This window comes from Blennius ocellaris, assembly GCF_963422515.1.
Source record: "Blennius ocellaris genome assembly, chromosome: 21".
Taxonomy (NCBI): Eukaryota; Metazoa; Chordata; class Actinopteri; order Blenniiformes; family Blenniidae; genus Blennius; species Blennius ocellaris.
In genome coordinates this window covers 12,495,107-12,520,521 of record NC_137670.1, presented here as the reverse complement: position 1 = coordinate 12,520,521, position 25,415 = coordinate 12,495,107, and the positions used below count along the sequence as shown (strand labels likewise).

The window sequence follows — 25,415 nt, the reverse complement described above, 5'->3', positions numbered from 1 at the left end:
GCAGAGAGAGAGAGAGAGAGAGCAAGAGAGAGAGGGAGAGCAAATGGAGGAAAAAGAGGCAGAGTTCCTATTAGGAGAAGAGCACGCTGAAGCCAGTTGGCAGAAAAAGGGAAGCATGTGCTGGAAAGTGAAGGCAAAAGCAGCGTTATGAAACCGGAGACTTCGGTGTGTAATGCAGTGGAATGCGAATGGAGCAAATTGTCAGGATAGGGGTGATGGTGACGGCGCTCGTGAGGGGAATAGGACCACGTCTGGACATTTAACTGCCCCCCTAGACTTCCTGGATGAGACCTCGGTGTGAGCTATGTCCTTCCTGCAGTTCTGCTCCAGTGCCCCCCCCCCCCCCCCCCCCCCCCCCCCATCCCCACCACCCCCTCCACCTCCTCTCATCCCTTACAACATCTTCCCTTCTCATTGTGTGTGTGTTTGTGTGTCAGCCCCTCTCGCCCTCCTATGTATGGTTCCTTTACCAAACCCTCCATTTCAGGGCCTTGACACTTCCCCAGTGCTAACACGATGCAGGAGCACACACACACACACACACGCGCACAGAAGACACATGCAAGTAAAACAAATGCATGCTTACAAATGTACAAAACAACACACACATGGAGACAGTTACTCACGCAGACAGACACAAAATGATGCAGAGAGGAATGCAGACACACATTGCTCTCAGAGGCATGGAGCTGCTCTGATCTAGTGGTGTAGATGGGGAAACACCCACCATTTGAGCCATGAGAAATGTTGGGATTTATTTTTTTATTTTTTTAATGAAATTTTAAAGCGTCAAATCAGTAGCTTCTCAGAATAACACTGCAAAAGTGAATTTCTCTTTGTTTTGTAAACAGGAACAAATATTACAAATAAACAGTAGAGATGTTTAAGATTTGATTTTTTTTATTTCTTACCAATTTCTACACATTTTGATTTTTCCACAAAATGATCAAAGACACAATCAGGCTATAGAAAATCTCCTAGTTGTCGAGGACAAAACGATACTTGTTGAATGTGAGCTGGACGCCGTCTTTTTGTCCCCTTTTGTTTTTCTGCCCAATGATGAGAACAAATACTCTTGTCACTGAACGGATAGAGGTAGAATAAAGCCACCAAAATACAGACATATACACAGACACGGTTAATACTCACTTGCTTTTGGTTCAGGTTCGTTTCGAGTGCGCGCGGAAACACGCACATCAAGCTTAAAGATCAATCAAAATGTAGTTTTCTTTGTTAGATCGCTCTTTCTTATGATTTCAGAGTATCCAGTTTCTCGCAGGCATTCAGTTGGATCTTTTTTTTTTCTCTCTCTCTCTCTCCCTTCCCGGATTATAACAAATCTGAATAGGATTGCGCGCGTCTGTTGCAGGGAATCTCGTTTTCCTGTTTGGAAATTGCGTTATTGCCGAATGTTACTTATAGCTTATGGTCATGCTGATGATGGTAAGGGATGAGTCTTTCGGATGAAATGAAGCAGCAGTCCCCCTTTTTTTTTTTCTTTTTTGTTGTTGTTGTTGTTGCTATTTCCCTCGATTTCTGAGCCCCTCTCCCACCTCTGTTATTGCCAATAAAAAAATTTTTTTTTTAAATAATTGCCAGCCTTTGTTACAGTGTCTCTACGCTTCCAGGCGCAGGGTGAGGCTACCATTCAGCTCTTCCTCTGTCTCCCCCTTTTTCCAAATGTTTCAGTGGAGATGCAGCCTGTAGACACCTCTCTCTCTCTCGCTCTCTCTCTCTCTCTATGTCTCTCTCTCTATGTCTCTCTCTCTCTCTCTCTCTCTCTCTCGCTCTTTCTCTGCCTTGCCTGTATCCCTCCCTGCCTCTCTCTATTCCTTTGGAGGAGCGTCACCTTCTGCACTATTTATTCTTCTTTTTTTCCCCCCTTCAGACGATACATGTGGGCGGATTAGAGAACAAGACAGAGGGGTGGGAGGACCCCGGTGGATACAGAGGCTAATTCCTCATACGGCTGTTCAACTTCATAAACACATATGCAGTCAAATAAGCACGCGCTGGCTCGCCCGATGCAGAACACTATGTCGATTTATTGCCGTTTGTTTGATTGCTTATGATTTCCCTCTCTCCTGTTCCCCCCCCCCCCCCCCCCCCCCCCCCCCCTTTCCCCCCCACTTTAGCCCACACATGCTCACTGTGCTGGACGGGGACGCACACAAACACCATTTTGTCTACAGGTTCCCAGCCCTGACTCCTCCGGCTTGGCTGACATCAGCAGTCATGTGGTAAGAGAGGAGCAGGTGGATTATATGACAGGAGTAAAGTCATGTGTTTGATAGAAATATTAATAGCGGGGGGGGGGGGGGGGGGGATACACACGTTTTGGATTGAAATAAATGAAGCTGCATTAACAGATTATTCTACTTTTCCTGTTTTTGTGCCACTTACAGGATGTGCAAAATCAATATATTTCAATGCTTTTTTCCAGAAAAAACAAAAAAACAAAACACCAGCATGATGCTTTTGCAGAGAATAGTGTGTATTTCTACAATGATCAGAAAAGCACTGCTGCTGATGCACTTATGGGCAATGAACGTATGACTGAGTGAGTGCAGCGTCTCCTCATGAAAATTACAGCAGGAGTGCAGAAGCAAGAAGGCTAATCCTTAAGGTGCCTAACGTCTTTGTTCTAACCACAAAATGTTCTTGTAAGAGCAAAGTGCTCTATGAGAGAAAAAGAAATGAGCAAAGCAGACAAGGGAAGATGCCAAAGGTAGTTAAGTGCATTTAGGATTTGTTACAAAACAGAGTGAAAGATGAATGCTTTTATGAATTAGTTAATTCTCAGAGTTATAGTTGATGCTCAGATGTTAATAACCAGGCTTGAAACCTTATTGATGTGGAACACTGAAATGTCTCTCAGCTTTTTTTTTCTTCTTCCAATCATAGACTCTAGAACTCATTTGATTATTCTATTTTTAAAGAACTCTGACATGAGGAACATGGAGGGAAATAACAGCATGGAAATGATCTTCATTCAACTCAGGGTCCATACAGTCATCTCACTACGGGTGAGCATTACCAACACAAAACAGAAAACCCATACAAAGCCCACACTTGCACACTGTGAACATAGTGCACAAGTCAGAAAGTCCAGCCTGACCTTGAACTGGGGATATTCTTGCTGTGAGGTGACAGTTAACCACTTTGCATTGTCAGAAACCTATTTGGAAACATGTTCGTATCGATTCCTGGTGAACCGCGCCACAAGTTAAGAGTTCGAGTCTCTATAGGAGCTACATGGCTTGTTCAAATGGCCATTAGTGAGACACAAAACGCTTACTCAGCAAACAGTTTAGATGATGCCCAACCCCTGCATGCTCAGTTACGAGGCCGTCCATCACCTGTCCTTGAAGGCATCGTTTGCTGCTCCAGACTGTGAAGGCACCTTCAGTGACCAGAGCAGACGAGCAGGAAGTCATCCACAGCAAAGTAGCTGACACTGTTTCTTCATCAACCTGCATAAATACTGAATGCTCAACTTTGGCCGTACTGAGAGTGAGCATTAGTCAACACAGAGGCAGCACACCGCAGCTCATGCATAAGAGAGTATGTGCAGGCTGTGGTCAAGAGAAGATTCAAGCACTGAAAGAAGAAAATGTAATGATGTGCTCAGGCTAAAAGGTCATCATTTCCAGTAAATGCTATTATTATCATTATCCTATGGGCGGACATTGAACAGTATCAATGTGATAAGTTTAGAGATAGCAATAAGCATCTGTCATGTTTGTATCTTTTCAAATCTTTGCCCAAAGACGGACAGCACTGTATGTTTAAAAAAAAAAAAAAGAAAGAAAAAAGACTCAAAGGCTGACTGAAGATGAGAAACTGGTGGTTCAATAACCTTTATCGATGCTGTCCACCATTAATTGAAAGCAGTGGCTTCTGACTTAGTGCTTCCCGTGTTCAGAATGAAAAATGTCACCGCATACATGAAGCCCGGCGTGATCTTCAGACATGTAGCATGTTTTATGTTCAGCAGACCGCACGCAGTCATAAAACGGGTTTTGGTACAGCGGGAACTAAAGAAAACACACAAATCAAACTTTGCACAGACGCCGTGTCTCCGTTGTGTGTTTTAAAGCCCAGATACTTTCGTATCGTGGCCCCGAAGGCCGCCGCAACGCAAAATCTGAACAGTCCCAGCAGAAATGAGCGAGCCGCAGGATGTTTTCAGTGGATTAAGTTGTTTTTGTTGAGTAACTCGTTTGGATGAATTTCACAGCTTTTGCAATGCGGCGACATTCATGGCAACACATTTTAAAAGCACAGTGTTATAATAATGACCAAACCTTGTGAGACAGTGAACCACTTCTATAGTTACTTTTTGCAGCTTGGAAAAGCTGCTAATTGAAATAAAAAATTAATAAATCCTGTGGGTTTTGAGAACTTAGACGGTAGACTTCCCAAGCTTGTTGTATAACCATGAAGATATGTTTTCAATTTATGTCAGTTTATCCAAATCTATGGCAGATTGCCAGAGTTACTCCTCTGCCAAAAGATTTTGAGGGAAAATTATGTCAACTCAGATCCACAGCTTAATTTTAAGTATCTTGGTTTTGTTTATAAATTCTATGAGTAATCAATGAGTTTTATGTATCCAATGTATGACTTTCTGAACCCCAGGAAAAATATTTGTCATAACTGTGGCAACAAATGAGGATCTGAAACAAAAAACAATGTTAGAAAGTGACTATCCGGGCACGGGGGCAATAAAATGTCAACTTGACATTTGCTGAATGTAAATCCTGCAGTCTCATCATGTATATGGTGCTGCACATCTGTTAATTACAAGACAACAATGCTCTGAATGCAATATTCTGCAATATGCTTTGTGTTGTATTATACATTCACCAAAATATTTTTTAAATATTTCCTAAAATATGTAAATATCTCTGATTGAAAGAGTGCTGAAATGTGTACTTTTTTTCTGCTTGTGCAGATTTTATCGTAATGTCCAGAGATGGAACGATTATTGAGAGATTTGTACTCAAATCCAGCTATTGTATTGCTTTGACTGTACTACATTACTGTTGTTACCAAATATACTCAAATACTCTTCTAAATACTCAAAGTACCATATAGTAGTAGTTTTAGTAGTAGTAGCAACCATATTTAACTGCATAATCATTACTTGACATTAGATTTTTCTTTTTACTTTATAAGATATCAATATTTACAGCACATTTCTCAAATAAGTAAATATATATAAACTATACAATTGCATTTGTTGTGTAAACAAATGTAGATATAGTGTCGGAAAACATAACTTAAAATATCAAACATTTGTATCGACATTAATGATGGAAAAAGTTCAAATATTAATTTAAATCTTAGAAGTAGCAGAGTAGAACACATGGTGTAATTCAGACATATCCAACTGGTTTGTAAATTGAATGTGATTTTAACCATGTTTGAACCTGATATGCAATTATAGTGTTGAATAAAAGAACAAATTGTCTTTTTTCTGAATGACCTTTTCCAGTGAACCTCTACCATCCTAACAAGTTGCACAACACATTTATCTTTGCAGTGTTGTAAGTTTCAATAGTGAAATGATTTTCTTTCTGTTGTAATAAAAGTGTCAAAATGCTGATGTGGTCGTTTATTGAGTTACACAACATCACTGTTGTTCACGTTACTGGTACAAATGTTTGAGACACTCTGCATGTGTGAAATCTCTAATGCCAAAATAAATCTGAGTAATGTTTTATCCAAACGGTGTGTCCTGAGAAATTAACCTCAGAACCTTTCTACACTGTACTATTAAAAAAAAAAATTTTTAAATCATCTTTGCTCTACAGTGGAGTAATGGCAAATCTCCCTTAATTATTTTCAATTACAATCTAATTTAATCTGCTACTGCAGACTCAGTCTAAGCAGAGTGCTGAATGAGTGGCTTGTCAAAGCTTTCTATTAAAGCATCACCTCGTGTTATTTATCACTGTTCTCTCTGGAGGTCATTGTTTCGTCAAAGTGGCTCAATCAGGGTAAAACTTTGCTCCGAGATAGCAACAGGTGAAGCCCAACAACCCAACAAGCTTCTATGTCTCACTTAAACTGCTCTTTTTTTTTTTTGTTCCAGAAGAGTGAACCACGAATCTGTAGCCACACTTAAATGTATTATGAAGCAAGAGAAAATGATTATCAAAATAAAGGGGGAATTCTAAGAAACATGAATCATTTCCTGATTTGTCATGTTACTTTGTTGAGCTACAACCACATTAGTCTTCTTTCTTCTTTTTTTTTTTCCCGCCAGCAAATTCAGCCTCTTCTTCCTACAGATTAACACGAGGGTCTCCTTTCCTGCTGGAGGCCTTCGCAGCATCTGTCCGAGCCGCATGGAGAACCTAATTTAGAGCCCGGGGGCCGCGACCAAGGGCGCTGGCTTCATTTCAGCACTGCACAGCTTCCACTGCAGCAAGCCCTCCGAGCAGCAAATCACAGTGACACACTGTTGGTACACAGGTAGCATTAATTCAAGACTTCATCGCAGAGCGAGAGAGAGAGAGAGAGAAAATAGACCATGCGGGAAGTGTGTAAGGGCAGAGTCAATGTCACGAAGAGCGTCCAGCTGCTTCCTTTCCAAGGTCACCACAGTGAATCGTGTGGTCCGCGTGTTTTTATTTGGCACAAGTTCTACATGTGATGTGCTTCTAGATATAACCTGAGCAGGTGGAGGCTGAGGGTTTATCACTATTGGGATAAAAGCCATCAGATTTACTCACTTCCTTAAGCTCCAGACCGTCTCAGATCAAATTATAGCTAAAATATAACAATATTAGTCGGGTTTGATAAAATGCCTTCATGAATCAGGTCAAAAGTAAATTGAAACAACCTTTGGGAGTCCAAAGTTTCGAACAAACGACATTGTCTTGCAACTTGACTCTCCTGAAACGTCTTTGTGTTCGTTCACCGGAGTCGAAGAAAGAAAGTTTAATCTCAACCCGTCCGAGGCCTCGAGAGTGTGACTGAGGTCTATAACTCAGGACTGTCATTTAGAGCTACGAGTCGGCTGCACGTTTCATCCACCGCTTTACGGAACGGGCAGCAAATCACTCTGACACGCTTCAGGCACAAGAGGAGCCGGTGTAACGGGGGGGAAAGAAACACTCTTATGGACGACTGCAGAGGAAAAAAGACAGAACAATTTTGAGGAAAACTCCAACATCAGCTTAAGGAATACTTGTAACTCTTTATTAAACACATGACTATATTTGATACGCTTCATAATTCTAAGGTAAAGACAGTCAAAAAGTGAACTGTTGTGATTAGGTGATTGTGGAGATTGTAAATTAAGACAAGGAATTTCTGCTTTATGCAGTATTTTTGCCTTGGAGGCACGTTTTGTTTTTTCTTAGCAAAGAATTTGTCATGGAATTTGTGAGGAGCATAATTTTGTCAGTTTACTCTCACATCATGTTTGTACTAATCAATGCGTCAAACCTGTGCGCTACTCTCCTGAAGAAATGCAAAATAAGTTTAACTTTCACTGCAGATTCTACTGCTCAGGAGAAGAAAAATGTGCATTCCGTCTCGTGCAAACCCATTTGGAGCTGTGGAGACACTTCAAGTTGTCTGAGTGACATGCACAAGAGATTTTATTTACAGAAAGACCTGTAAGAGGTCGAAGAACCTGCAAATCAGTGCTTGTTCATTCTCCTCGTAGGTCAATACCAAGAAGACACTACAGCTATGACATGTGCAACATATGGACGTTTTATGCAGAGTAATTACTCTGTGACTATCATTAAAACAAAACAAAACAAAAAAAAAAAACATACATGCCCATTAATTCATCAGTTTGAATATTTTTCATCAAATTAAAAATCATAAAATCACATTTTGGCCCTCTGGTAGTGAAAACGCCCATCCCTGCTTTAGGCATTACATCTGTTCTTTACAGACATTCGTTGGTTCAGATTCACCACAATAAAGCTTCACAGCATAAATTGCATTTGTTTTGTAAAACACATTTATAGTGTAGGAAAATATAACTTTAAATATCAAACATTTGTATCTACACTAACGATGGAAAAAGTTAAAAGATTAATTTAAATCCTAGAAGTAGCAGAGTAGAACACATGGTGTAATTTGGACTTATGCAACTGGTTTGTAAATTTAATGTGATTTTAACCGTTTGAACCTGATATGAAATCTTAGTATTGAATAAAACAAATGGGCTCTTTTCTGAATGACCTTTTCCAGTGAACTTCTACTATCCTAACAAGTTGCACAACACAATTATCTTTGCAGTGTTGTAAGTTTCAATAGTGAAATGATTTTTGTTACCGTTGTAATAAAAGTGTCAAAGCGCTGATGTGGTCATTTATTGAGTTACACAACTTCACTGTTGTTCACGTTACTGGTAGGAATGATTGAGACACTCTGCATGTGTGAAATGTTTTATTTGGATTTCATTCATACTCTTTAAAACATCAAACTTTTAAAGGAAACAAGTTATTGCAGACTAGAGAGCAAAGCTCTGACCCGTCAAGTTATAAAAGACTGAAGCCATTATGGACAAACAACACAACAACAACAATGCAAAGCCCGGGAGTGAGTGGACAGTCTGATGTGTCTTAAACAATAAAGAAAGCTGAATGGTGTGTAACGTCAACACCTGCCCCCAGCAGCTGGGAATAACATAATGGGGATTACTGATGATGGAAATGTGTTTTAGAGCATTTAATCCCGTATGAGTCACGTCTGAAATACTAAGAAATAAAAGTCTGCTTCACATAACTCCGGGCTGATCAGCCGACAGTCAGGCAGGAATAACCTCTCAGAGGGGCTCCGGCCAAAGAAAGCGCCAACTCATGATGAACGTATCGTCTTAAGCATCATTCTTAATGGTGAGGATTTGCTCACTTTCAGAAGTTGTTGCTATAAATGATCACATAAGCTCAGGAGAATTTTACATCATTATAAGTGTTCGACTTTTGTTACTAAAATATATTTCCCATCTTCTGAAATCTCAACCAACCCGCTGATCATTCCTGTCCTTCGATCCTCCCGATCGCATATCGGTGCTGAATTCATAATCCCAAGGGAGTTTAGCTTTTATATTTGGAAGGCTTGTATTTTCCCTTATTCTTCGTTTGAGAGTCTCTGTTCTTCTGATTGGCTTTGAGCTCGGCTTCCCACTCCTTCTTCGCCATTGTGTACAGCCTCATGGTGGCCTGAGCATCTTGAACCTGGAAAACACACAACACAAGAGGTGGGATCACGGAAAGATGCTGTATATGTTGTTTCTCTCTGGCATTTCTGGAAAACTCCATGGCACTACTGTTTTAATCTACTGTTATGACAACTGAATGGCACGAAGTGGAACATCGTTCAGTGTTTTTTTTACAAATGGCCACAAGTTTTCTGAAATTTAAGTCGCATTTGAGTGATGACTTACAGACGAATGTTCACCCTGCTGGACCTTCACGTTGAGGATTTCTTTACAGAGGACTTTCAACGATGGTCGGCCACGCTGCAAGAAATAAAAAAGGTGTTTTCATTCTGGAGTTTCTGACGGCTCCATCGTGACATAAACGGAAGATAACCAAGGTGACCATTCTCATGCCTTTTCTTACCTTCACAAGCTTCTTGAATGGTTTATACTTCTGAGTGTCCCTTATCTTCTTTTTCGGATGGTCTAAAAGAAGAATCTGAAAAGAAAAAGGTTAAGTTTACACCTGCTCTAAGTGTGCACAGTTACATGAATGAATTTCCCTTTCAGACATCGAGTAAAGATGACCTTTAAGTCATTGTGTATGGCATGTCCCACCACGATTCTTCCTTGCAGAATATCACCAACTTCCTTCTGCACCGTCCGCACGTCCTCTCCTGCAGCGAGGCAAAGAAAAACACATTAAATTAAAATGTTTCTGTCGCGCCAGTCATCTAAATACACTTAGCATGTCTCGTACAAGAGGATCATGTAATTCTGTCGTTCACAAAAACACATGGACAAGATGAGGTGGGAGTTAAATATTCAGCTGAATCAGCACGATTTCATCCTTTTTTTTTAAATGTATGAATTGAACTCTAGAGGTTTGTAATCAAACATTGTTTTCTGTAAAAAAACAACTAACAAAATAAACAGATCTCTCGTGTTTGTGTCTCACTGGGAACACAAAGCCTGTATAGTTATTAAAAAAAACAACAATAGCAATCTGCATTGAATCGAGTGTTCACACCATTTGAGTGCCAGTAGATAATTATAAAGTGACTCCATAAATGTTTTCTCAAATCTATAAAATGAGATCAAATGAAAAACTGTGTAGTTTATGCCATTTGCATGTGTAAATATAAGTACTTACCGAACTCACTTCCTTTTTATTCCTTTAAGCCTTTAAATAACATGCCTCTGACAATACTTTTCTTCCCATCGATCCTTAGCAACAAAATCTTTCAAGGTGAAATTTGATAGGAAGCTCAAGCAAATGTGAGATTTCATGTGAGGTTCACTTTGTGCGTCTATACAAGTTGGCCATTCCACTTTCACAGGATCTTAAAAAAAAACATTTAACAAGGGGATCAAACAAGTCTTAAACCAAAGTTTTCTGATTTGGTTCAATACTCTTCCGTCCCCACAGTGTTTTATTTTCAACCGATTAACCAAATCTACATCAACTGTCTCGTTCAGTTTATGGACACTTGGTGACCATTAATAAGCGACTCACCATCTCTGATGTCCTCTGGTCGGATGCCGCTGACCGCCGTCCTGTAGTCCGTCACCTTCTCCGTCGGTTTCACGTATTTGTCGTAGATGCATTTTCCAAACTTGTTCACGAGAGACACGCGAGCCAGGATGCTGTCCTCTCCGTCCGCGCCGACTCCCACCATCTCACAGTCAATGGCCACGATGTTGGTGATGCTGGCGAGCGTTGAACAGGACGACAAAGTTCAGCCTCTCGGAATCTCAAAATCTTTTTCAGTGATTAGACTTAATCACAAGCAAATGCAGGCTTTAATGGAATAAAAACAAAAAACTGAAGTAAACATTATGTTTATGACAGATTGTTTCGTCTCTTCCAACATGAGTTTTCTCATTTGGAAGTTTCGTTTCTTTGTGTGCATGTTTAAAACAAAGGTATCAAATCAAATGTGTCGCCATAGTAAGCCATTGAAACTTGCGTTATGGACTGGAAAACGTTTTTTACAACGAATAATCTTTCTGAACAGAGATTCCCACCACTCAAGGTCAAAACAACCCGATGTACCACAGAGGGAAAGTTTTTCTTTACATAACAGTTATTATTCAGAAAATCAGCTGAACAATCAATAATCAGCTGCTGACAAGTTCACGAGTTGACAGTTTCATTTTTGTGAATACATGGAAACCGTTAAAGGCAGCTTTTAAAAACTGATTTCTGCATTTTGTATCATGCTATGAATCGACTGACCCATCAAACGCTCTCTCTTTCACCAGCATGCTCTCGACGTCCTTCGGCTTCTGTAAACCCTGTTTTTTCCTCATGAGCTCTGCTGCTTCGGAGCCCACCGTCGCCTCGAGGTCATCGGGATCCACGTCGTCAAACCAGAGGTCCTCTCTGCAACGGCAAATAAAAAGAATAACATCGTCTGCCAGAATTATGTTTGACCGAAGCATCAGCAGACGGTAGTCCTGTGTGTACATACTCTTTGGGTTTCGTCGTCTCGGGTACAGATTTCTTCTTTTTGGCTGGTTCCACGGTGTTTACCTTCCCACTGTCCTGCTTTCTTTTAGTCGGCTGTTTTGCCTCTGACGCGTCGGGCACCTTCGAGTTCTCCTGAGAAACTGAAGTGAGCTCCACTTTTCTCTCAGTGTCTGTCTGGCCGGCACCAGCATTGTTCTTGGAGACATTTTTGCCACCTTCACCTCCTTTAGCCTTCTTTAGCAGGAAACCGTTGTGATGCTTCGGCTTGATAACTGGTTTCTTCTCCGGCTGACTGGCCTTCAGAATCTGTGAAAGGTTAAACAACGTTGTGAAATCATCTGAAAACATGTTCAAGTAAAACATTTAAGATTTCTGCAATGTATTTGTAAGCACTGAGAGGAGACAGAGTCACTGTAGCATCCAGTCTGCCGTAACTCAATACATCATCTTGTGATGCAAACTGATGAACTAACATGGTGAGAAACTGCTGACATAATGACCGGAATTGCGATAATGCTTCAAATATGGTTTTACATTTTCTTTGGGAAAATTGTGGCTGATTTGTGAAAGCTTAAAAGACACATATGCAAAACATACCAACACTAAATACTTGCTCATTCTTTGGATTGTATTTTTTTTTTTTTTTTTTACTATGTTGCATGATTGAGCCATAAAATCTGATCACCACTGTAATTAATCAATGATCACATGAGCAGCATCAACTAACTTTAACTGGGCCTCAGCTGGCAACACATGAGCCAAGAATCATCGCTCTCCATCCATCAGGGATTGGTTTTCTGTCTGATGTTGGGCCAACGACATATTGTGTTCATTCCCAAAACATCAACTTGAATATCATCAGTCTGCATAACTTTTTCAGAAACAAACCGACCGGTTGGATAGAATCAGTGTCCTTGTGGACACCATGACGTGTCACGCCTCCAAAGAGCACTTAAGCAAGGAACCAAAAATAATCTCTAAATGCAAGATGTCTGTACAGATATACACTGAATGAGTGAACCATCAGCAAATTGTGTTGACTTTCAAAAGTGTGCATACAAATATTTCTTTTGTGAGCAGGTATGAAAGTACAGTGCAGACGCACCTCTTGTAATATCTTCCAGTTCGCAGACAACTGCTGTGGGTCTGTTGGAGGAGCAAATTGCTGTGGTTTCGCCTTTTCTTGGTCCTTTGGTGGAGGTTTTTTACATTTCTGCTTGTTCTTGTGCTTCTTCTTCTTCGTTTTCACCTTGTCCTTTGCATCTGCGGACGTGGCTTGACGCGACTTGGTGAAAAAGTGTGTTTTCTTCTTCTTCACCGTAGACATCGTGGCGAGTTTTGCCTAAACGTGTCTCATCTGGTTGACGTCCTGGGCCACGCTGGATCCCCCGAGCTCCACTACCTGCTTTAAAGGTGACGATTAAAACGTAGTGTTAAATTGCGTGTCACCGATAAATGCTTCAGAGAATATGTTTTATTGTGTGGCTATAATAGAACTATTGACTATTTGGATAATCTCCCTAAATTCTGACAAATCAACTTAAAGCGTCTCGAAGCCATGCTGCTATGTGTATATCCGAGGGGTGCAGCAGCCAAACAAGCCCCCCAGAAACATCGGCACGTCTTGTAGACCGAGTCCAAATAATTAGAAAACAAACAAACAAACCACAATATAGGTATCCCTGTTCATAATAAAATGTACTATTATTGTGGTTCTCGTTGCCTGTAAGATAATGTGTTTTTTTGTTTTATTCGGATATATTTCAAGACACGGAAATCGTGGCCGAGTGAATGTTTCACATCGAGCTGAATGTGGTGCCGGACGCTGTGGCGACGTCAGGGCCAATGTTGTTTTGATGGGAATATTTTTGGTCGGCGCTCTTTCTGCGTTTTCTCTCCACAATCACGTCTGTTTTCAAGCTGTGTGAATTTAGTCGCTGGTCCTCGGTTTATTTGACAATAGATTGTCTGGGAGATTTACAGAAATCCCAGCAGATACGTGAAGGTGTGTTTCTTTATGTTTTCTGTATTCGATATAGATTACGCTCATTCCTGTTAAGGTTGGAAGTTTAAAATGATCTCGACGTGCTTTGTAATTGTAATATTTTCTTTTTTTTTCAGATAATGGTGGTAAGCTCTCCATCACCTCTGCCTGAAAGAGCCATTTATGGATTTGTTCTCTACCTCGGCTCACAGTTTGGCTTCTGTGAGTGAAATATTCCTGTTTGCATTCATTCAATGATGCTTTGTTTGGAGCTGTTGAGCCTTGTTTTGTCCTCAAAACCGCCTCAATCCTCAAGACATGTAGAGCAGGGATGCCCGTCTTCAAGTTGTAATGTAAAGTTGTAATCTTCAGTTTGATTTATGTGAGTGGTCTGCCCAGTCTCCTTTGACTTGTCATAATCAAGATATCCTCATTTCTCTCTGGCTGTATTGGATCTATTCTCTATAAACCTTGGATATAGTAATATGTGAAGAGTCTGACAGACCAGGAACTTATCTGACTCTTAATAGCAATGCCACATCCACAAAAAAAAAAAAAACTACATTACTGAAGCTCGATGTAGAGGATTGTCTTCAGCATAACTGCAAACCTAATTGCATTGGGTTGCTGAATTGGCTAATTAGATATTAATGTTAAGCCGTTGATAAATGTTGCTGATATAGTGGCCAATGAAGGATGATTACATTTGTATGAACACATGTAATTCCTAAATGGATGTCATCTAAACTTTGTGTTGGCCTGAGCAGCATTGTCTTGCATGTCAAAATGTATTTTTGTTGGTTTCAAATAAATTATGTGAAGGAAACATGTGAGTTTTTTTTAGAGTCAACAAGCATAAAGAAGCTATAGCAAAGCAAGAAACTTCTGTCTATAATAGTTTCACTTTTTCTTGTTCACAGTTCTGTATTGCATTTGGGCGTTTGTACCGGACGAATGGCTTCATTCGATAGGTCTCACTTACTGGCCTCAAAAGTAAGTACAGATACAGAAATCAGTTAAATGCTCCTTCCTTAAATGATGATCAACCAAAAAGTCCTATTTTATCGCTTGACCGAAATCCTGTCCTGTGTAGGTATTGGGCTCTTGCAGTGCCAATCTACTTGTTTGTCGCATTAGTGATTGCTCTGGTGCTGCTACTCGGTGTGAACCTGAAGAATACGGCACCACTTGACTCGGTGGACAACATTACAGGTGAAGATGAGGCCATGTGGGACCTGCTCGCTTCTGGCTACTCTGTGGCTGTGTCCAAATTATTTAGAAAAGAAGAAATTAAAAAAACCCGGAAAAAAACAGTTGCAGCTTACATTATATTTCGATTAAAATATTCACTGTTAACATTTGTGGCTCAGTTGTGTCAGAACAAGAAGAAACTTCCAAAATATGTAAATAAGTAAAGAATTTTCTAATTTAATGTGGAACAGCCTGATGTTTATGTGCTTAAGTGGGATCTGTCTGTCCGCAGATGTGTACGCACAAGGTCAGAAGGCAGAACGTCAGCGCGATGGTGGAGTCCCCCGACTGAAGGACGTCTCCATCTCCGAAGTCAACAAAATGTTTTTTTTATCACCTCCAGATGTCACAAGCATGAACTGATTCCCCAATAGTCATTTTAATGTATTTATTTATTCCAGGATAGTATGAAGAAGACAAGTCAACTGGATTTTCTTCATTGATTTACACGTCTGTGTCAATCAAACTGTTGGATGTGAGCGGACATGATAACAATTAAAGGCATATTTTTGAAGGTATTTTTCTTTGGTGTGTAATTACATAATTCCAAATACATTTGATGACAAAATACCTCTTGAGGTAAAACATTTAGTTGCAGAGTGATTTCTTCAAAACAATGTGTGTTTCCTGTAAAATATATTTAAATTATTTCAACATTATCATTTAAAGCACTTTTCTCAGAAAGGGGAAATATGTGCTTCTTCCGAGAAGGGAACTGAAAGTTACTTTGAGGGGAAATTTAAAAAAAACATGGTTTCATGCATTTTACACCTGGCGACATAAGTAAAGAAGACTTTATATCGAGAATATAATAGTCTTTCTTTAAAATGTTCAACTTGAAATTGTACAAATGCACATAAACAAAGGGAACATTTGGAGTTGTTCAAATGTTTACATTCAAAGGTTTCTACACTGCGTGGATCGTGATTGTTGGATCAAACAGAATATTTGAGAGCTGCAGATGGAAGGTTGCCACAGTGGGTCCCTAAGCAAGGCCTTTGCTGAGGCTCTGAGTTCTTGTACAACCAGACAGAATTTATTTTATGTTGCACATATCTTTAGCGCTTGTACTTATTCTTCAGATTAAGATTTCTTCATGTTTGAATTTTATATCACCTGGCATTTATCCACTTTTCTCATTGGTGCTAATGCAAAGCACTTTAAATTGCATTGTTGCTGAAATGTGTTGTGCAAGCTGAGGTTCATCCCGAACAATGTCGCTCGCCCCCTCCATGATGAAGCACCACCTCCAGCAACACATTCATGCCACTAGTGGTGCACCTCGAGAGCAACACTTCATGAGGCATATAAGGTTCAAGGTTGAAAGTATACTTTATTCGTACCCAGTGGTGAATTTGTCGTGCAGAAAAAGTTTTGGCGTTTAGCGTTCCTTCACAAAACACATTTAACCTGACAGGCAGGCACTTGACAGAAAAGTGCTCAGTGTTCCACCATTCACCAATATAACAAAAGGAATAAGTAAAACAATAAGATAGAATAGGATGAAGATTTTTTTTTTTAAATGGAACTAAAGAACCTTACAAAAACAGTCTATGGGATGAAGAACTGTTGAGCTCAGAAGGTAAAAAAAATAACCTAATCGAGGACGGGTGTTATGATTATAAACTGATCAAGCCTATATAACTCCCGTAGCGTTTCTGTAGGGTGTTTTTGTTAATTTCTTCCTTTTTATGCATATGAGTCACTGTAAAGCCTGTACATATTGATTATATATTAGTATTCATTATCTCTTTTTTCTCCTGTATTAATTTATATTTAACTTTCTATTCTCTTTATTCTGTGTGGGGCAGCGCTGTAAAAGAATTTCCCTCTGGGATTAATGAAGTACAGTATTTCTATTCCGAGCGGTGCGCAGTCTCACTCCCCAAAGTGACCAGCAGGTGGCAGTGCCGCACAGCAGCAGCATCAAGCCCGCACGGTTCCAAAAAGAAGAAGATCGTGTTTTGGCTTGGAAGGTCGCAGCTTATTCCTTTTTCCGTTTTCCTCCGGGTTGTTGTGGTCCATTCCCTTTGCCAGGGTTACCGGAGCCTCCCGGGCCGGTGCCGCTGCAGCAAGCGGGAGTCGGATGGCCTTCGCCCTGCCGGTGTGGCTCGCGGTCCAGGAGGAGCTGCTCCTGCAGGAGGAGTCGGACTGCGGGCCTCCGAGCTGCTTCGACAGTCTGGACGACGAAGCCCTGTTTGACATGTTCCACCTCACCAGACCCTGCATCGCCTTCATCGTGGACGCGGTGCGAATCCGCATGAAGGACTGCGCCGCCAAGAGCCCCGCGCGCTCCGTGGACACGATGGTGATGGTGGCGCTCAACTACTACGCGCACGGGATCTGCTCCACGGCGGTCCTCCAGAGACTCGGACTCAAACACTCCAACGACCCCATGAACATCGTCAGCAGGGTCTCCGACGTGGTCGCGGGCATGTCCGACCAGTTCATCTCCTTCCCGCTGTTCGTGGAGGCGAGGGCCGGCGTGGCCGCGGCGATGCACAAGTCGTGCGGGATCCCCGACGTGCTGGGCGTCCTGGCTCCAGCCCACTTCAAGATCCGAGTGTCTCCGTACGAGCGGCAGACCTTCAAGTCCTTCCTCAACACGCAGGGCTACACGTCGGTGGTGAGCCAGATGATCTTCGACTCGGACGGGAACATCATGAGCGTGGAGAAGTGCTGCGTGGGCGGCACGTGCGAGCAGGAGCTGTGGGACACGTCGTTCAAGGGGAGGGAGATGGAGGACGACCTGCACGGACCCTTCTGGGTGATCGGTGAGGAATGGGACGGAGAGGTCACTCCGACGGTCACTCCGCTTGGGGGCGCCAGAGACCTTCGGCGGTGGGGGGGGGGGGGGGGGGGGCACTGCAGGAGGAAAAGCCACTGGAAGGAATAAGCGAACGACACGCACACCCCCAATATTTGAACCCCCAACCTTCTGGGCTTGCTCCTATCCCTTTGGTTTGAGCTCCTCAAACGCCTCGAGTGAAGGTGTTTGAAAGAAATCTTCAAGTGACACATGAGTGAATAACAAGTCAAACACACCAGAATCTAAAGAAATCCAGAACCCCCCCATGAATTCAAGTCACCGGCCACTGTGTATTTCCAATCAATACATTCCAAAAAGAATACAAATAAGTGAGACAAAAGTGATTCTAACATAATAACCGTGGCACTGTTGATAAGGTCACAAGAGAAATGTTGGTAGTGATTGGCAATATACTCGAGATGATGTTATTGTACAGACTAGATGGAGGCATGACCTGCAATTTGCGTGGCCTGGGTCATGTTCAGCTCTCACCTGGAATGTTTGATCTCTTCTCTCTCTCGATGTTAGAGCCATGATGTACTTGTGACTTTTACCAGAATCAATGTGAGCTAGAATACGCTCCCTCGACCCCCAGCTGGATAAAGTGGAAATGGATGGATGAAAAATAACATTACAATAGCATTCTTCTTATAGTTTTGTTGACTTGCTTTGTAATAACAAATTCTTGGACATCACTTGGACAACACCACCATGTTTAGAAAGCACTAAAACATAAGCAAATCAAATCAATACATGGGTATAAGATTTAATAATTTAAGTGGATAAAACAAATGAGATAAATGCCAGTTTAAAAAGAGGGACGGTGTGTACGTTTGTATAAAACTGTACTGATATTGTCTTGTCCTTTTTTTGTTTCGTCTGCAGGTGGGAAAGGTTACCGCCAAAGCAAACACGTTTTGGCTCCTCTTTCACACCCGGCGAATGATCGTGAAATCCGCTTCAACGAGGCGCACGGCAAAATTTACGAGGTCATCCGGACGACGCTCGGCACCATGAAGAGGCGTTTCAGGTGTCTGCTGCAGCTGGGTTTCACCGAGGAAGGCTCCTTGAACAAAAAGTCGAACATCATCAAGTCCTGCTGCGTGCTTCACAACATCGCGAAGAAGTTCTCGGTGGCTCCGCCCCCTACGGCGGGGAAGATCGAGCCCTTCAACCCAGTGAAGCAGCCGTTGGTGCCGGCAGAGATTCACCCCGAGGCCCAAAAAGCCCGACAGGAACTTATTGACGCCAACTTCTCTGTCGTCTCCCGCAGTCAGGACTGAGCGGACGGCGACGCCGGCGGAGGGCTTTGTGACGAGTTTCATTTGTTTTGAGAAGAAATCTGTGACATCGACTCATTGAGGACAAACCCAGGAGAAAAAGAAAACCGTCAACTTTGTACATTCCGGCATATTTATGGAAATAGAATATTTTATTCCTTTTGAAAATACTCTTTTCTACTTACATTTAGTGTCGATAATAAATGTGTAAAACATTCTCATGGTTCACATTTCTCATGATACAGACAATAATAATGGTACACATCCGGTTGATGGGTGAAACAAAAACATTAAATACGATCTAAAAATAAAGAAGCAAAAGGTTTTCCAATACAACATCAGCGCATGTAGGAGTTCAACTTTCATTAAGTGCATAAAACGTTTGGGCGATTCACGTCGATTCATGTATTTATATTTTTCTGCCGAAGTTCTTGGAGCGCCGTGGCGTTGACATAGATCATGTCGACGCTGTTCTCGTATATGTGCTCGTCTGCGTTCTTCTTCGGTTGCAGGCTGTCCATGATGCATTGGTGCAGGAAAACATACTGGGACTGAAAAGGAATGTCAAAAGGTCATCAAAACGGGAACATTTCCTATCCGGAGTTGCTAAAGAGCCCATGATATTTGCATTAAATTGCAAAAAGAAATGCGACAAACTAATGTTACCTCTGTCTGCACCATGTAGGGTCGATTCAGTCTCATCTGGTGCACGAAGGCGTTGATGCCTACAGATTGCTCTTTCTCCAGCTGCTGAAGCAGCACATCCAGAGCAATGATGGTCCCTGTCCTTCCCACGCCAGCGCTAAACACACAGAAAACGACAAGATGGCGTCAACTGGGACTCATGTACTTTCTCTATTGTAACAATAAAGGAAGAAATATACAAAAAACAAATGGATGATGATTAAAATTTTAAAGGTAGCATCAAGAACATTTGAATGAATGCTTTACTAGTTCAGGGTAGGTTAAACTTAAAAGTCTTCCATTGAAGAACAGACACTGAGAACCAGACGACTCTAACCACGGTAATATTCAGTTCCAATATCAGCGAGAAACTTAAACTTAAACTGCGCGTTCCATCACCACACCGCTTGGAGATCTCTGGACGAACTGTCTGCAGCTTTACCTGCAGTGAACCACAGTCGGTGCTTTGTCTCTGTCTGTCTCTATGTCCTGCCTCATGAGTCCTCTGAACTGGATCAGGACGTCGGTGCCATGAGGGACTCCGTGATCAGGCCAGGCTGTGAAGTGGAAGTGTCTGACAGTGCGTTCCTCAGCAGTGTTTCTCTGTGAAGAACATTTGAAAAGAGCGATTGTCTCATTGACAGAGGTCGGGAAACAATGCGCAACACAACTGCTGACTTCACTAAGAAGAACAAGTTCACTCAAAAACATTCCTTCCCGTGAGTTGGCTACCTAATCTATTTAAATAATTAAAAACAAAGAGATGTTTTGTACATGTTTCACACTGAAATTCCTCAACGTCCAGTTGTGCTCCTGTTGCTCTGATGTGGTGGTGACTGACAGCTCCTTGAAAATGCGAGACTGGCCGTCTGGAGGCCAGTATTGTTCACACTTGGTCTAGGGAAAGGGAAACATTAAAAACAGTCTTTATCTATTGACATGTACATTGTTTTCATCAAAGAAAAAAAAAGTCAATCAGATCAAATCAAAAAATTCTGCTTACGTTTTGGCAAAATACAAGATACCCTGAAAACTCACCCGTCCCAGTTCGGTACAGTTGGTTACCATGACGATTCTTTTCACTTGTTGTTCCCAAATCATTCCCCAGAAATCATTGAGTGTTGCGGGAAGAGGACCCTGAGTGGCGATGTACTCTCTGTTCTTCTTATATCCCTGAGAAGCAATTGACAAAGTTTATATTTTAGAGGTACGAAAAACGTCTATAAAAATTATTTAAGAGTCACAATTCTTTGCTGAAATGCTTTCAATTGGGATGAACTTGCTCAATAAGTTAAATGTTTCCAATCTATCCAGTGTGATCTTTTATCTTGTGTTTATTTTATTTACACACCAGTTATTTTCTAAATGACTTTTTTCTCTTTAATTAAAAAAAATAGCACTATAAGGGGGAAGGAATCCTTAAAAATAAAAAAAAGCAAAATTTTGCCTCTGGAATTAATAATGTATTTCTATTCTATTCTATTCTATTCTATTCTATTCTATTCTATTCTAAAATGTCAAAATTGTCTTTAAACTGCTGGAAAAGAAAGATGAAACATTAAAATCCAGTACAAAAACAGATGAAAACGTATTGAAATCTTCACCGTCCTAAATTGTAACTGAAACTTCATAAACACGACAGAAGATAGAGATTTTGCACGTGTTTCAAAACTGCTGTATATATGAAACTTTGGAAGCTGTGTCTGCTTCATTTTGAAGGTCGAACATGTTTTGCAGCTCCAGTTTAGCTTGATTTGGTGGAAAATCACAAACAAAATGTCTCTTTAGGTCATAAAGGTTGCAGAATCCTGTTACAGGCACATAGCGAGTGAGACCCACTGGCATGTAACTGGCATTTATGTAGTCTGAGCCCTCATGGATATCAGATGTCGTGAGCTTCACTCGATTCCAGTCATCTAGGATGAGACAAACATGAAGCAGTTAACTGCCACTGACAACAACAATGAGAGCACAAGAAAATCGGAAGCTTTTTCTCAAAGCCCAGTCAGAAAATATGCTTACATGGCAGCACATTGGTGAAACGGTTTTTCACGGCGTTCTCTTGGAGTTCGGCTACTTTTTGCGTCTGTTCCCTGCCCACGGGACTGAGGCTCTGCGAGGAAGTTCACCGGTTTAATGACACAACATGGAGACTGCCGGCATGAACAGGACAATAACTTGTACATACGTCATATTCCTGTCTGAACCCTCTGTCTTCATCCAAACTTAACTCGGAGAAGTGACTGTGAAAGTGTAACACGGGAATAGCTCTGGAAAAAAAACAAAGTAAAATGTGCTCACAATCCACCCGCTAATGCACAAATATCAAATGGAGGCTCGATAGATTTTCATTTTAAGGACAAAACATCATGAATACTCACTTGGCCTTTGCAATAGATAGCTTCGATCCTCCGATGAATGGTTTCTTTCCTCTATAACAAATCAAACTGTTTAATTCATTGACTTTCAGAGAATGGTTCATGGTGTCGTAACTGAAGAAGCACCAACCTGATAATGTCTGGTCTTTTACGAAATATGAAGAGGGCCACACAGACCAGGATGATAAAAATCAGCACAGCCATTACCGACCCTGCAATCACTCCTTCAGGGAGTGAGTATTAAGTCAAAGAAAACACATTTATTAGCATCTTTACACTGGGAAAAAAAACCAAAAACCCCAATAAAACTGTATTTCAATCATAATACTCACCCCTTGGATCAGTATTACAGTCAAAAACCAATGGTTTCTGACTCCTTACAGCCCCAACATCTCCAGAGAGTAAACCTAAGGACACTTGATATGTTTTGGCGGGTTCAAATCCTGATATAACGGCAAACCGCTTCTCGCATTCAGAAACATGGCGTTCCCCTGACACGTTCACTTCTGCATGGGTGCACACACCATGCGGCTCATCCCAAACGACACGGACAGAATATCCAGACGCTTCGTACTCACAGTGGCCTACGAGGTCGGACGGAACTGAGAGCAAGAGAAAAGATGCCGTTAACAATCACAAACAAGCCCGCAAACTCATTTCTATTCATTTCTAATCTACATCAATAGATCCGAGAGACATAATTACACTGTTACACAAACTGCCACTGATGGATATTGTAAAACACCGCAATTCATTCAATTGATTCCTGAACTTGTTAACGATGGTTAAAAAATAGACGAATAATCAGTTAGGAGCTGCTGGGATGTGAAATTTTTTTTTTTGTAGGACTCTGCACAAAAATATATAGAAATCAAATGTCACATTCCACAGGAGCTCTGAAACACACATTTTGAGAACCACTGTAGTGTCAACACACCGTACTGCTTTGAGAGCTCAAATTGCGCCATTTTATTTGTTTATAATATCGTATTCCCGTCGACACTGGTCCATATTGACTGTTACTGGTTTATGAGTCCTTTATCTCCTTGCCACGGCCGAAACGCTATCTCGTACAATCTGATTTTGTATTGAGTGGTAAACTTGTCCGCCACAATAGTTAGTACAGGTGCGTACATGTGACTGTATCTCGTATGATCTCAAAGTAGAAAGAGTAAATCTGAAAACATAAACAAGTTGTGGTCAAACAGATCTGTACTCACACAGTGTTAGTTGGCGTTCACACTGAGGGAGGGTTCCGGTTGGCAATTCATACTCAAGAACTATTTTATAGGTTTCACCGGGGTAAAGTCCCATAAAAAATATAATTTCACTAGTATTGATAGGACTTCCTGTTTTATTCTTGATGGTTGCTCCCGTGAACTCTCCGGGAACTGTTGCGTTGATTGACGTGCTCGTAATCTGCCAGGTTCCACTGCTGCAGTCAATGACTGGAGCGAAGGAGAGAACAGTGGAACGTTTTAAAGAGGTTTAAAAATTCTTATAAAACTCTGATGGAACATTTTCATATGGGAGGAAAAGCTTTCAATTCAGAGGAGAAAAGGCCTAAATATACCTGTTGGTGTGACAACTTCAAAAGGTTTACTTTCAAGGTTCTCAAAGAGTGTGACCACACCCAATGTATACTTTGTTCCAGGGCTGAGGCGCTGGACTGTATGGGACACAACACCTGATGAGCTGTGTGGCACAACCACACGGTCATCACCACGGCGATTGAGCTCAATCTGGTATCTCCAGTCGTTGTTCGCATTCTTCCACTGTAGAGTGATGGAGGTCAGTGAGCGATTAGTCACAGTGACTCCATCCACCGCCGGAGGAACTGATTAAAAGAAATAACAAAACTTAAACCACCACCTAAAATATATTTTATTTTAGAGTAGAATAATCTGTAATTATGAAATCAACTAAAATTAAACATCACTTTAAAAAAAAAAAAAGAACTGGCAGAGTGTGTTTCTCTGTAAATTCATTGAATTGAATTGAATCCGTGTGCTTTCAAAATAAACAGCTCAACCTCACTCGAATGGATTAATTCAACCAAGCAAATAAAAAATTCAACAGACAAAAATCAACTTTGATTATTTTAGATATATTGACAATGGGTGTGATTTGCTCATGTGTACTTCTTCCGACTTCACTTTGGGCATGTAAACTGTAAATACTGTATTATTTGTTTGTTTTGTAAGATATCTTTACTTTGATTATTTGAAGAAAATGTCCATGTTTGACATATTTAAAAATAAATCTGATTATACATTCCGATAAAGTTAAATGATCACAATAATTTTGAAATCAAACATCTGATTTATTGCATTTTGCCATTTTATTGTAGTATTTTTTTTTCCATTATAGTTGTTTGATTCAGGTATGAGGTCATATAGATATCTATCTCCCAAAAGGCTAATGACATAAAAAAAAAAAAAAAGACACTATAGGCACAGTTATATAAACCTAAACTTAAAACAAATACTAGCATATCACATACCTGTTGAAGCAGTGAATGTGTTTCCTTTGCTGTTGGCATATTCAAACACAGTGTAGAGAGTGAAATTGTATTTTCTCCCAGGATCCGGCAAAGGGACGGTGTGTGTAACTAATCCTCCTTCAGTCCCGTCCGTAATGGCGACATTGTTACTGTCACCATGCTCCAGGATGTAACTGAAACTGTCTCCAACTTTTACCCACTCCAGAGTTATGTTGGTCTCAGTCTGGCTCACTACAGTCACAGTTTGAACATCCCGTGGAGCTGAAAAAGGGAAAAGGGCCAAACAGGTGATTCATTCTGAGGAAATATCCAGATTCAATTTTCACTGTTTCACTGTTCAAAAATCTAAATAAATCAAATAAATAAAAGTCCAAAACATCTCTAACAAACACGTCTGTCAGCCAGTTATACTGCAAAAAGTATTTCTGCCAAATTATAATATACATATATGTGAAAAAAAAATCTGCACTTAATAAAAGACACACCCATCGAAAGAAAACTTGTTTTAAAGCTCAGAATACTAAATTTCAAGAATGTAGTCTGCAAGATTTAAATTTTTATTCCAAAATGTCCCCCCCCGTCTTTATCCCAATCATATGGGCGACACGTGTTATTTTCACTTTTAAAAAGTATATCAAAGGAAATACTTCTTACCTGTCACAGCAGTAAGCTTTGCTCCACTGCTGTTGACGTTTTCAAATTGAGTAAATAAAGTAAAATTGTACTTTTCCCCACTTGTCAGATTTGAAATGGTTATAGACACTTGTGATGCATCAATTGTCACCCGCTCTTCATCAAACACAAGAATGTAACTATGGATCCTGTCAACTGTTTCCCACTCCAGAGTGATGTTGGTCTCATGCTGTCCAGCATGATGC

At 40.9% G+C, this 25,415-nt stretch overlaps 5 protein-coding genes across 5 annotated transcripts in view; 2 read left to right on the top strand and 3 right to left on the bottom strand.

The window, feature by feature from the left end:
* LOC308146068 (voltage-gated potassium channel KCNC1-like) overlaps positions 1 to 1,814 on the bottom strand; it is a 51,060-nt gene extending 49,246 nt beyond the window's left edge. Inside the window, 1 exon segment of the mRNA XM_080517715.1 lies at positions 1,150 to 1,814. Within this exon segment, the coding sequence (XP_080373841.1) occupies positions 1,150 to 1,197 (48 nt within the window). The 5' untranslated portion in view covers positions 1,198 to 1,814.
* A 6,607-nt stretch (positions 1,815 to 8,421) lies between these two features.
* Positions 8,422 to 13,212, bottom strand: rexo4 (REX4 homolog, 3'-5' exonuclease). The gene is made up of 8 exons (XM_080517724.1): positions 12,754 to 13,212; positions 11,650 to 11,954; positions 11,415 to 11,561; positions 10,692 to 10,885; positions 9,764 to 9,852; positions 9,600 to 9,674; positions 9,422 to 9,496; positions 8,422 to 9,212 (listed from the first exon to the last, which is right to left on the bottom strand). Exons 1-8 carry the CDS (start codon positions 12,973 to 12,975, stop codon positions 9,072 to 9,074), a joined length of 1,248 nt encoding a protein of 415 aa, XP_080373850.1. The 5' UTR covers positions 12,976 to 13,212; the 3' UTR covers positions 8,422 to 9,071.
* A 292-nt stretch (positions 13,213 to 13,504) lies between these two features.
* pigp (phosphatidylinositol glycan anchor biosynthesis, class P) lies at positions 13,505 to 15,336 on the top strand. Its single transcript, XM_080517738.1, has 5 exons — positions 13,505 to 13,653; positions 13,770 to 13,854; positions 14,553 to 14,625; positions 14,726 to 14,844; positions 15,116 to 15,336. Exons 2-5 carry the CDS (start codon positions 13,773 to 13,775, stop codon positions 15,244 to 15,246), a joined length of 405 nt encoding a protein of 134 aa, XP_080373864.1. The 5' UTR covers positions 13,505 to 13,653; positions 13,770 to 13,772; the 3' UTR covers positions 15,247 to 15,336.
* A 913-nt stretch (positions 15,337 to 16,249) lies between these two features.
* Positions 16,250 to 18,996, top strand: LOC308146080 (putative nuclease HARBI1). Its single transcript, XM_080517728.1, has 2 exons — positions 16,250 to 17,657; positions 18,578 to 18,996. Exons 1-2 carry the CDS (start codon positions 16,970 to 16,972, stop codon positions 18,973 to 18,975), a joined length of 1,086 nt encoding a protein of 361 aa, XP_080373854.1. The 5' UTR covers positions 16,250 to 16,969; the 3' UTR covers positions 18,976 to 18,996.
* A 375-nt stretch (positions 18,997 to 19,371) lies between these two features.
* On the bottom strand, positions 19,372 to 22,459 carry LOC308146081 (receptor-type tyrosine-protein phosphatase H). The gene is made up of 11 exons (XM_080517729.1): positions 22,367 to 22,459; positions 22,165 to 22,258; positions 22,038 to 22,088; positions 21,845 to 21,926; positions 21,679 to 21,769; positions 21,496 to 21,572; positions 20,695 to 20,829; positions 20,431 to 20,553; positions 20,099 to 20,259; positions 19,639 to 19,774; positions 19,372 to 19,523 (listed from the first exon to the last, which is right to left on the bottom strand). Exons 2-11 carry the CDS (start codon positions 22,236 to 22,238, stop codon positions 19,374 to 19,376), a joined length of 1,080 nt encoding a protein of 359 aa, XP_080373855.1. The 5' UTR covers positions 22,239 to 22,258; positions 22,367 to 22,459; the 3' UTR covers positions 19,372 to 19,373.
* Between the last annotated feature and the right edge of the window lie 2,956 nt (positions 22,460 to 25,415).